Here is a 12,500-nt window from a genome sequence, read left to right as displayed (position 1 = left end):
TCCTCTCCTCTCCTCTCCTCTCCTCTCCCATCCCTCCTCCAGCCTGTTAATTAATGTCTTTACCAGGATTTTAGCATTGTACACCCACAACAAGAGCAGATATTTGTTTATCAAGGGCTTTGAGACTCTCTAAGACCCTAGAGTGGGAGTTCAGTGTTCAGTCTCCCTTTGGAGAACTAATTCTTCATCACTTAAGAGCTCCAACTCCTTAGTTCTGTCAGGAGAACTGATCCAAACCAGCAAATAGCTTTGGCAGTTGAATTCCCAATGTGGTAATGGCTTTGTCAGCAACCTACAAGTTAACAAGTCACTTTAGGTGCACTGAAATCTATTTACAAGATTTTAGTATGCACAAGCCATTAACTCACTACACATTTTTAGATAATGTTTTCCTCTAATTCTGATTGTAGTTAATTGACAGTACAGTTAATTACTCTATTAATTGGCAATTAAAATCATTTAATCTTGGTAGATGAGTAATTGAAATTAACTGAAAACAAATTTGTTAGTTAGAAATTCTGTATTTAATTTCTATGTCTTACAGTGTTTAGTTTGTGGTTAAAAAAATTGCCTATGAATCATAATGACATTGTCAGGCATACTGATTTTAGTTTCAAAGATTTAATTTCTTACTGCTAGAAAGTCATAGTCAATTTGCAGTCAGTTATTGAGTGTTGACAGCTGACTGCCATAATATATGAACTTTCAGTTGTATTGAACTAATCTGAACCTGGAGAGAGAATTGCCTCAATGGGATTTTCAGTTCAAACCGTGTTATACACTCAGTGTAGGATTGCAAGTAACAAGAGGTCAGAACCTCCATTTTGTGGTTCAGTGCACAAATTAAGGCTTTTCATGAAGTGCCACCACCACCTGAGACCTGGGAAAAGGCTCTTTACTGCCTTAGTGAAAAGTTGGATTATATTGGGAAATGGTTATTGCAGTAAGGGGAAATTTCATATTTACAATGGTTGATTAAAACATGTATCTATCATCTTATAGGGCTATTATTTCCTCATGTGTGTCAAACCTTGCTCTACTGGGCTTATGTCCGGAGACAGAATTCAGCAAGCATAAAGGGCTACTCTGTAATTAATGTCTCCTATTTTATTTTATTGGCCAGTGATATCAGAAGTGGATACTGGTGTTACGGCAGTAGAGGTTGAACCTTCCTGCCAATATTCAGTTACGTTTTATTGCTGTGTGACAGATGGCAGCCGAGGTGCAGCCTGACAGAATGGCATCTGACATGAAAGTGTGTATGGAGCAAAGGTGCGTCACTGAATTCCTCCCCGCGGAAAAAATGGCACCCATTAACACTGACATTCATCTGTGCTTGCAGAACATCGATGGAGACCAAGCAGTGGACTTGAGCACAGTGAGGCAGTGGTGACAGCAACAGAAGGTTTACCTCTGATGGTGCAGATTTTTATAAGCATGGCACACAGGCTCTTGTCCATCGCTGGTGCAAATGCATAGGTATTGGTGGTGACTATGCTGAAAAATAGTGTTTTGTAGCTGAGAATTCACTCTATCAAATAGCGTTATTGTGCTCTTTATATTTGTTGTAGTTTCCATGGAAATAAATAGGAGGTATTACTTTCAGAGCAACCTATGTATATGGAAAGAACATAAAATATATGAACTAGCAAAACAGGCTCTATTTTTTTCTGAAATCATAAAGCTATATTCTGTTTTCTATTACTGCTACATGAAATGTAGATAAATTCGATCTTAGGAGATTGGAAGGTAGAGGTGTATACCTGTATAGTGGTGTAACATTCTGTCTGCACTCACATGGGCCTTGTGTAACTTCCCTGGCAGATTTACCTCTCCTCTTCAAGATGAAGAGTGTATAGTTTAAATACAAATGAACAAGGTACATGATGAGGTAAATGACTACACTGATCATGCAAAATGTCTGACACTCTCCTGAGTCCCCACTGCCAAACATTATCTGAATTCTGAATGTATCTCTGAAGTTCTAGTTTTGGGAGTGATATAGGGCAGAACTAGAATGGGCTTCCTGTTTCCATCATGGTACTGCTTTGTACATATATGAAATCTAAGACAGAATTTGACCTCAGAAGTACATCAAATGATAAATGAAGTGTAGATAATAAGGCATAGAAAAGAATTTAAAAATGAGATTGAGAAAGGAAATTTGAAGAAAATTTATTTTAAAATGGCATGATTTTATTTTATTTGATATCTCACACATTTTATCAAAATATCTGATGGGAAAAACCAAGAGTATTACTGTAGATAGCTACAACAAACAAACACTTCCAGGAGCCATCAATACATCTTTTTGTTTTCAGTAGTATCTGAAAATAACAACATTATAGAGTAGAATAGAATAGTGTACCATACTCATTCATGGTTGGTGAAGCAGAGGACCAGATACTGAAAACTTGCTTTTCAAAAGGAGTAAAACATGCTGACTAGCAAGAGCCTAGCAGGAGCCCTCAGTGCCTGGATTATTGAAAATACAGCTTTGGTGCGAAGCTCTCCTTGCATTGTGTAAAAGTTGGCAAAACATAGAGGAATGCCCAAATGCACTCACTTCCCTCTGTAGTTGCCATTCTTCCATAAAGCCTGTAAAACCCAGGATTACACTTGGATTCCTTGAGGAGTTTCAATATATTCCTCCTTTTTTTTGTTTGGTGGTTTGTTGGGTTTTTTTGGTCCTTTTTAAATTTAATATGACATCTTTCCCCAAAGAATCCATAGGATGACAGAAAAATGTAGGTTGATTCATATGTTTCATTTCATTAAATATTATTCTATATTCTAGAGAAGAGGACCTCTTATTTTTTTGCAAAAAAATAGGCACATGCATTAAGTGCCATTGAAGAGTGTCATGCAAATAAAACTACATTATCATTGCTATAAACATTTAAGGAAAGTCCAGTTCTGCTCAGTTCTCTCTTTTCCTACTTCTCTAGTAGTGCTAACAGAAGTAAATTCATTTTAAAACTAAATGCCTGTAGTTTCACTGACCTGGTTGAATTTTTGTTTATTCGCGTCTGGCCTGGATTTTTTCCTAGCTTTTTTTTAATGTGATTCTGTTAATTTACATGTGTAGCACTATAAGATCAAGTGGGTTCAAGGAGAAGAGTCTGAATGGAAGCAATTGTATAAAAGTGTATTCCAGGAGGCACAGCTTGATCCCTGCGTTTTAATAGAATTTCCCACCTCTATCATAAGACCCAATTTGCCTCACTGCAATAATTGAACATTCGTGGTACATCTTCAGGAAGATTACATTCTTCCTAAGTCTCTTCTGGTTTTCTTTTTAGATACCTAAAATTTGCTAAACATCCTTCAGCAGCAGGCCAGTCTTCCAGGATTCCTGGGTTACTTTTGTATGTAGCCCAAGAGCTTCATAGAAAAGATACCAGTTCCCTACCTAAACACTCTGTTGTCTACTTGGTTTCAACGAGCTGGCACTTGAAAGCTACTTGGACTCTTAGTGAAGCCTTAAAACTTAATATAATCGATGCTTCATCTGACTGCTAATAGTTGTGTAGGAAGCTGAAGTCTGTCAGACCATTTTAATGTCCAGATATACAAGATTACAAATGGAAGGATACATCTAACATACGCTATTACTTTGCCAGTAGTCACCACGAAAGCAGAAGCAGCAAGTTTAAGCAGTTTGGTCATATTCTGTGGTATTTTGAGCTCACTCCCACTTTCCACTTGCTGGTAAAAACAATAGAGCATTCTGTAAACTCCAGGCATGTAAAACTGCAATAGAGTAGAACACAAACTGGTCAAACTGGAGTCCTTGTTAGAATCATAGAATCTTCAAGGTTGGAAAAGACCCACAGGATCACGCAGTCCAACCATCTACCTATCACCAATAGCTCTCATTAAACCACATCCCTCATCACAATGTCCAAATGTTCCTTGAACACCTCCAGGGTCGGTGATTCCACCACCGCCCTGGGCAGCCCATTCCAGTGCCTGACCACTCTTTCAGAGAAGTAGTATTTCCTAACGTCCAGCCTGAATCTCCCTGGTGCAGCTTGAAGCCATTCCCTCTAGTCCAATCACTGTTACACATGAGAAGAGGCCGACCCCCAGCTCACTACAACCTCCCTTCAGGTAGTTATGGAGAGCAATAAGGTTTCCCCTGAGCCTCCTCTTCTCCAGACTGAACAATCCCAGCTCCTTTAGCGCTCCTCATAAGGCCTGTGCTCCAGACCCCTCACCAGCTTTGTTGCCCTTCTTTGAACCCGCTCCAGGGCCTCAATGTCTTTCTTGTAGTGAGGGGCCCAAAACTGGACACAGTACTCGAGGTGCGGCCTCACCAGACCTGAGTACAGGGGGACCTTGTTGCTTTTGTATATAGAGATGCACTGGAAAACTGTGGTTAAATGTGATTTACAAACCGTAGTTCATACCATAGGTATTATCCTTTTAAAGGATTGCTTGCTTAATGATAGCTACTTTTCAATTAAACTCATCAGTCTTTTTTTTTTTTTTTTTCTTTTTTCCACATTTTAATACAATCTGTATTAGTAAATGCACATTCTTAGTAAGTACACACAATTGTCACCTTTCAAGAGGAGTTCTGTTTTGGCTTCATATTTGTTGCACAGAAAGTTTCACTTTTCAGTCTGTATCAGTGAGCAGCCTACACTCCAGCATGATGAAGAGAACTGACTCTCTTTATAGATACCTTAAAATGTATCTATGACTAAAATAAGCCTACCCAGAAGGAACTGTGGGTAAAAAAATACGATTTTAAATTTCTCTAGGGCTGTCAGAATTCTCAGGCCCATCTTGACAAAAGATTTAGACACTTTGACTTTCTGGGAGAAAGAATATATTAAATGGTAGAAATGGGCTATAAAATCATCTTGGTGTTTTTAGGGTTTTACAGATGATATTAACAAATTGAACAAATCCTTAAAAGAGACGTTATTTAGACAAATGTAGCTCATTATCTCAAAGGGATTGATAGGTTACTGTGCTCCGAATCTTTTCATTAATCTGTCAGCATAAATCAAGAATTACTGAAGTCAAGAAAACGAAACTACACCATCATAAGATGCTGAAAAGTATACAAATGGGTGCTGAGACTTTCTGTCAGCAGAAGGAGCTAAAATAAGGACATGATTATTGAGGAAACGCTCTATTTATCAATAGAAGTGATCTTGCATAGTTTTAGTTTTGTTTAAGATTGTTTGTTTTCTGAAGTAGAATGTATAATTAAAGCCTTTTAATCTATTTATTGGATTTTTTTTTTTAATATGTGAGAAGCATTAAGCATCTATTTTCCTAATGACATGTAGCTTTTTTAAAGAAAAAATATTATGTCAGCTGTGCATTTTGTCTTCCTCTCTGACTTTTTTGTGGGATCTTTGTCCAGTGTCCCACTTTTAAGCCACTAGCTACATGCATATCCCTAAGCTATTTCAGCTATTCTTTTCTTCTTAATTTCATCTTTGTTCTTATCATACTATTTCAATTTGTGTTTCAACCTAACTCTTCTCCAGTGTCTTAGTCTAAAAATGTGACTTTCTAAATGTCTTATGTTCTTTAAAAGTGTTGTTGAAGAGCAAAAAGAGTAGATCAAGTAGAGCATAAAGTCATAGCTACATTACTGTATTTGGATGAGTAGCATCCAAGGCATTCACTTTTAGACATAAATTTGTTCACCTTGAGAGCCTTCTGTGGTTTTAGGTCAGTCTTTGCAGAAGGAAACATAAATCTGGATGCTTCGTTCTTTGTCCTTCTGAACAGCTTGCTGAGTGTCTGGGCAAGCTCTCAGATGCTCATATGTATTTGAATAAATTACAAATACATATTTGAATAAAAATTTGAAGAATGTTTTGCTAGGTCAAGCCACTTTTCTGATAACACCTTGCAACAGGCAGTAGCAAATGTTGAGGTAAGTACATTAAAATAAATATGTAATGATAATTTTCCAGTATAATCCTCCCAGTTTTATCAGTGTTTGGTTCAGGGACATAGTGATCCAAAAGCGGTATCATTCTGTTTAAGAGGTGTTTGTGTTTGTGGATTTCTCATTTACAGATTTTTGTAATCTATTCCAAACTTGTATAAGCTTCTAGTATTGACAACACCCAGTTTGTGCAGTGTCAATAATGTAAGTGTATGTAGGGGAGATAACATAAGGCACAATTTTGTTTAAAATGAGAATTTCTGTATTTCATATTTCTCAAAGAGAAAATTAGCACGTTTTCAGTGATTGCTTACATCCTTATCATAGAATTAGGAAGTATTACTTTTCAGAAAGGGTGGTCAGGCACTGGAATGGACTGCCCAGGGAGGTGGTGGAATCGCCGACCCTGGGGGTGTTCAAGGAAAGACTGGATGTTGTGTTGAGGGACGTGGTTTAGTGGGAGCTATTGGTAATAGGTGAACGGTTGGACTGGATGATCTTTTAGGTCTTTTCCAACCTTGGTGATTCTATGATTCTATGATTCTATGAGTCATAGAATCATAGAGTGGCCTGGGTTGAAAAGGACGTCAAAGTTCATCTAGTTTCAACGCCCTGCCATGGGCAGGGTCACCAACCATTAGACCAGGCTGCCCAGAGCCACATCCAGCCTGGCCTTGAATGCCTCCAGGGATGGGGCATCCACAACCTCTCTGGTCAGCCCATTCCTTGTTGGAACCCAGGGCGTTTCTATGCTCTTCCTCAATATAAGAACCACAAATCCAATCCTATCCATGTAGATTGAAATTTGTATTGATTTTAATGCCAGTATGTGACTGTAATGTGTTGCCATTGTCCATTACTCTCCTTGTTCCTCAGTTCGATCTGGGGACAGGAGAAAAAATAGTGAGTGACTTGTGACTTCCTAGGACCAAGCAACGTTGGCAACTTGAGTGAAGAGTTGAGTGCCTACCTCTACTTTACACACAGAGCCTTGTTTGTAGAAAATCTTATATCTAAATGTGTCTCAGCTTCCATAAATAAAACAGAATCTCATAAATGGAAGCTTTGTTGGCAATGCAGCAAAGAAGTTCAGATTGTAGTTTAGGGTTAGCAAGGGCTAAACCACAGGAGATTGTCCCTTTGTTCTTTTGGGTCTAGCAACTGGTATCTTGACACCACCTTGGCAAAAAGGACAGGTATAAAGACCTGGTAAAATTATAGCAGCCTGCTCTAAAATTACAGATTACCCCCTGTATCCTGCAAAGCAAAGCAGCATATTGAGTGTGGCATCCCCAAACACACTTTGTGTCTCAGGAACTGTACTCTCAGTACACTTTTCTCTCAGCCTGAGGAGCAGGGTCTCTGGAAGGCACTGTGGCTTGTTGCCTCAGCATCTTTCACAGGATTTCTCCTGACAAAAATCAGAGATTCAAAGTTCCATTTCCATTTCTTTTAAATTTTTTCTGTGCTTTGTTATCCCAGCACAGAGTGTCAAATCAAGATTTCATTCACAGACATTTATTTTAATCTTTAAAGCTATTCATTTTTTACCTTTACATATGATGAATAAATACACACTGAGGTTCTGAATGCTTCATTCATAGAAGTAAATCAAAAGCAACTTGACTAAGGCCCATAAATGCAAGAGAGACATCAAACTCATGTTTAGAAGAAGAAAACCTGGATACTTATACCTTTTAGATGGAAAAAAATACCTACAAGATCTTATTACTCCCAGCTCTATGGTTTAACCAGAAACCCATCTTCTCTGTTTTCTCTCTGTGACTGAGCATGAGACGAGGTCAAGAACAAATAGGTTGGTCCAGCTGCCCCTCGCAAACACTGTGCTGTGGTTTAACTTGGCAGGCAGCTGAACACCACACAGCCCTTCACTAACTCACTCCCCTGCTCCCTGTGGGATGGAGGAGAGAATCAGGAAAAAAAGTAGAAGTCATAGCTTGAGATAAAAACTATTTATTAAGACAGGAAAGGAAGAGAAAAATAACAGTAACGATTACATATATATGTGTATATATATATTTACAAAAGAAGTGATGCACAATGCAGTTGCTTACTGCCAGCTGACTGATGCCCAGCCAGTCCCTGAGCTGCAGCTGGCCCCCCCAGCCCATTCCCCTCAGTTTTACTGTTTTGTCACATGATATCATAAGGTATGGAACAGCCCTTTGGTCAGTTTAGATCAGTTGTCCTGATTCCGCCCCCTCCCAGCTCCTTGTGCCCCCTCACTGGCAGGGCAATACAATAAACTGACACTGGCTCTATGCAGCATTTAATGATTTAATGATATCCTGGATGTCTCCCTGACGTACATAGGAAGATAACCATAGACAGCTGAAACACGATCTCACAACTGCGCTGTCTTGCACTATGAATAAATCAATAGTCTTTGGAAACATGTTCAACAACCTCCTGAAAGCAGAGGAGAACATAAAGGATTTTTTTTTGCTTCATAAAACAACACCTCAAGCAGTAGAATTCAGACTATTTTGTGTACCAGCTGAAGAAGTGGTCAGCATCACAAGAGCCATGCTGATTCTTGAGATGATTAAAAGTTCAAGTATCAGTATTGTAGATTTACATATAAAACCACAAGACTTTTGTGAAGGCTTTCTTATGAATACCATACAAATTTAAATTACACATTAGGAACTTAAATACATTATTTAAATAGAGGTACCTGCTGTCATATTCCAAAAGAAAAATGGTTTTCAAGTTGTTAACTCTAAAACCGTTTCCTCCTAGTTGGTCTCTGTACTCTCAGCTGATCATTGTTTACACAGCAAGGCTTCATACCGTGCATGGTGAGGTTTTCCCAGGGAAAGTAGTGGAGTTCACTGCAGGAAGTGCTGCATGTGCTTGTCCCCGTACATTCCTATAGAAACACACACTTTTTCCTGACATCCCTCATTCCTCAATTGCTCCCTTCCCCAAATGAAATTTAATTTTCTTCCTCCACTTTGTCACCCGTGTAACAGAAAGAGGCACTCCCAAGACAACGGGTAATCACTGTCTGTGAGCGGGCTGTGGAGGGACTGCGGTAGCACAATATGTGAATGGCAGAGGAGAGAAGCTGTATGAACTCCTAAGGTCTCCTGGCATTTATAAAGACTTTCCGTAAGATTTACTGGGTCTGTAAGTGTGTAATGCACCAAAAAAAGTGAACCTTGCCCCTTTTTTTCTTGCTCATTGAAGCTATCGCTCCTTGTCCATCAGGGCTTCATGAGGAGTTTAAAAAGTGGTGGGACGCTCTCACGCCCAAACCCTGCGCACTTAGCATATGAATGCTCCAGCGATTGTTTGAAGTAACAATTAGGAGGACAATGGATAAAGGAGGAAACTGGAGACAGCAACTAACACCTGTGAATCAGAACTTAAACAGCTTTCTTTTACATAATTAATTAAAGATGCAGGCACAATGCACGCTGACTTGAAAACATAGTCCAAAGATAATTCCCGTGCACATGAGGCCCTTTGCCTCTGCTTTCGGTTCTGCTATTCACGTGGGAGGGTTGTTCTTTTTGTAGAAATCTTAGTCGTGACTGAATGTTGCTAAGTGTTGCAAGGGTGTTTTTTGATGGGGAGGAAGAAAGAGAAAAGAAAAACATTGAAAAGGAATTCCAATTTCATGGAGGTTGCAGATGAATTTATTAAAATACGCGGACTTCAGAAAATCATTCTAAAGCACAGAAGAGTGCTAACCTTCCAAATAGCAATTGTGATTTAATGCACTATAAGCAGTGCTACAGACTTGTTCCTATTAAAGAAAAATAAATGGATGTTATACTTCTGTTTCATGAAATTGTATATATTGCAGAATGTGAGCAAAATTCCATGGCATTTTCTCAAGGAGACAATCCATATGTGTGCTCAATGTGTTCATATGCAATTATTTCTTAAATGGGTTATATTGTGCCTCTTCAGAGCAGTATTTAATGAAACTTGTGAAGATATTATTACTCTAGAAATTGCCAAAGAAATCTCCAATTTGCATATAATAATAAGTATTATGGGGCACATTCTTCTATGTGCATGCATCAGCAGTGTTGCTAGAATTATTCCAGCAAAGAGCACAATGGTGAAGGTTATTCAGTAGTCAGAAAAAAAATCAATTTATACAGTCAGTCTCTCTAGAGAAAAACAATGTTATAAAAAGTATCTAATATCTAACTTTTCTCAGTAGGGTTTATGGAGATACACACACATTAGTTACAGTGCTGATGCTAGTCTGCAGCAAAATTTTTGAATATTTCTTCATTATCTTTAAATGGCATCAATGATATAGAGAAAAACTGTGAAGTCTAACTATACTGAAGTTGAAATTCAGCTTTCCTTGACTTTCAAGTAATTTAGACTGGTTCTTTCTGAAGGACATCACAGATGACGTCAAGTGTAAAGCTAAAAGTTAAGAACTGAATAACAAACAAGATTCAGATGAACTGAAAAAACACATAAAATACACATTGTTTTGTTTGTGACCTTTATATGATACAATACAAATGGTATTTGTATTCCAGTCAACCAGTTCTTACCGTTTGAAGTTCAAAATAAGGACTAAGTAAATCATATATTCCCACAGTTATCTTCTTGGAGTTGAGAGGGTCATCTATATGTCATGTTCCTATTAGCCTCTATTTTTAATATCGTAAATTCATTGCTATTTTGCAGATTTGGTATACGGATACTACAGACAGCAGAGGAAGTTGACTGAAGAAGTGGATTGGTCATATACAGGTAAACAAAACTTTCTTACCAAAGAACTTACTTTGCTTTCATATCTTCACGTTCATTCTGATAACTTCAAGAGCCTGTTTTGTGTATCTACCATCTACCGTATGCCTAAACAATTCTTGAAGTAAAAATGTAGAAAATGGATTCTCAAAAATTACAGCAATTTTACAGCAGGAGAGATTATGCTTCCTATGTCTGTGACTTCTGGAAAAAGCCTTAAAACCTTAAACTTGACACTTTGATGAAGGCTGGGCCTTCATTGTTAAGTTCTCTTTTGTCATCTGAATACTTCTATTCGGGTAAGTCTGAAAAGCACACAGAAAGGCTGAAACAATGTGCAGTGCATTTTGTGGGTGAGAATATAACCATATATTGCATATGAACTTCTGTGCTTTGCTTCTGACTACTCGAGCATCCTTTCAGGTACCATGCTACTTATCCTAAAAAGTCAGTCATTAGGCAGTAAAATCTCATTTGCATGAGTAAGAAAGTTATATCCTTAAATTCTGAATGAGCATTTCTTAAACATGGAAGAGCTATAGGAAATTCACAATTACCCTCCTAGATTCTTCTGTATAAGTCAAGCCACTTCCAGTAATATTGGAAAGGTAATTTTTTTTCCTAAATGATACATGTATTTTACTCAGAACATAAAAATTGTCTTCCTATGAATGTGTTCAGGTTCTTCCATTTTTAATGATTTCAGTTATTGTTTAAATAAGGACTGCCAGATTTCAGTGTTCCATATACTTGGTTCAAAATATGTTCTTGTACCTAAAGAAAATTATACCATTCTTTTTCTTTCTTTCACTCTTTTTCTCATTTTTGGGACCGTTTTTATCTTCCAGGGTAAAACATATCTAACAAGTTTTGAGCCTAGAGAGAATTGAAACAAGCTAGTCATAAACCCTTCAAAATGAGATTTATAATGAAAACTCCCACTTACACACATTTTACGGCAAAACTCAAGCATAAAATCAATCATACAATATTCTGTGTCCAAAATCCATCCGTTTTTTTATTATTAAATATTGCAGTTAGAGAAGTGCAGAGATAAGCCTCCAGGATTACAGGTGACCGGAGGGCAATTTATGAGTTTACTTTAAAGAACACTGAATGAATTTTACATAGGACATCAGAGAAGGCTAACTCAGCCCACTAGAGCATGCACCCACTGTGCAGCTGCAGCAACAGCCTCACATTATGTTTGCTGTGTGTTCTGTATAGCTGGATGTCAAAACAGCATAGACTCTGCTAGCTGGAGAACTCAGACCTGTTGGCTCACTCCTGTAATGTCTGAGATACCAGCATGTAGTCATCTCACTTTGCGTGCCTCTCCCTACTGACTTACTGCTGGCAAAGCCTTTCTCTTTAACCAGACGTATATACTCAGGTGCATATGGTGCTTGGGGACGTAAAGTGTGAGAGCCCTGCTTCAGCACTTTTCATGCAGACAGCTCCAGTTATAGAATCATAGAATCATAGAATGGCTTGGGTTAAAAGGGCCCCAAAGATCGTCTGGTTTCTGAAAACCATGTAATTTTTCAAGGTGATATATCCTAATGGAGTAGTTTCACATACTTTAATTTATATGACTCATCATCACGTTTTGATTGTTTGGTAAATGTCTAATGATGGCATAAATGTTACTGGAAACATTTTGTATTACTTCTAAGAACTCAGCTTTGATCCACAGACTTTCATGCACTTTCAAGCATGATTTTTATTATTTTTTTGTGTATGTATTTCCTGACTTTGTGTATATTTGCACAGACAGTAGAGTATTAAAAATGTAGCCAGTGCAAGTGAACATTGTGTTTGCATCCATTTT

The 12,500-nt window shown here is 38.0% G+C and overlaps 1 protein-coding gene across 3 annotated transcripts in view; it reads left to right on the top strand.

Annotated features, from left to right (window-relative positions):
* PTPRZ1 (protein tyrosine phosphatase receptor type Z1) overlaps positions 1-12,500 on the top strand; it is a 130,480-nt gene that overhangs the window by 27,678 nt on the left and 90,302 nt on the right. For all 3 annotated transcript variants that reach the window (XM_085218647.1, XM_085218644.1, XM_085218637.1), the window contains exon 2: positions 10,607-10,672. In XM_085218647.1, the coding sequence (XP_085074773.1) occupies positions 10,607-10,672 (66 nt within the window). The remainder of the gene's footprint in view (positions 1-10,606; positions 10,673-12,500) is intronic.

The sequence above is a fragment of the Meleagris gallopavo genome, chromosome 1 (assembly GCF_905368555.1).
Source record: "Meleagris gallopavo chromosome 1, MGAL_WU_HG_1.1, whole genome shotgun sequence".
Classification (NCBI taxonomy): Eukaryota; Metazoa; Chordata; class Aves; order Galliformes; family Phasianidae; genus Meleagris; species Meleagris gallopavo.
Note: the sequence above shows the minus strand (reverse complement) of the source record. Positions and strands in the feature narration are given on the sequence as shown.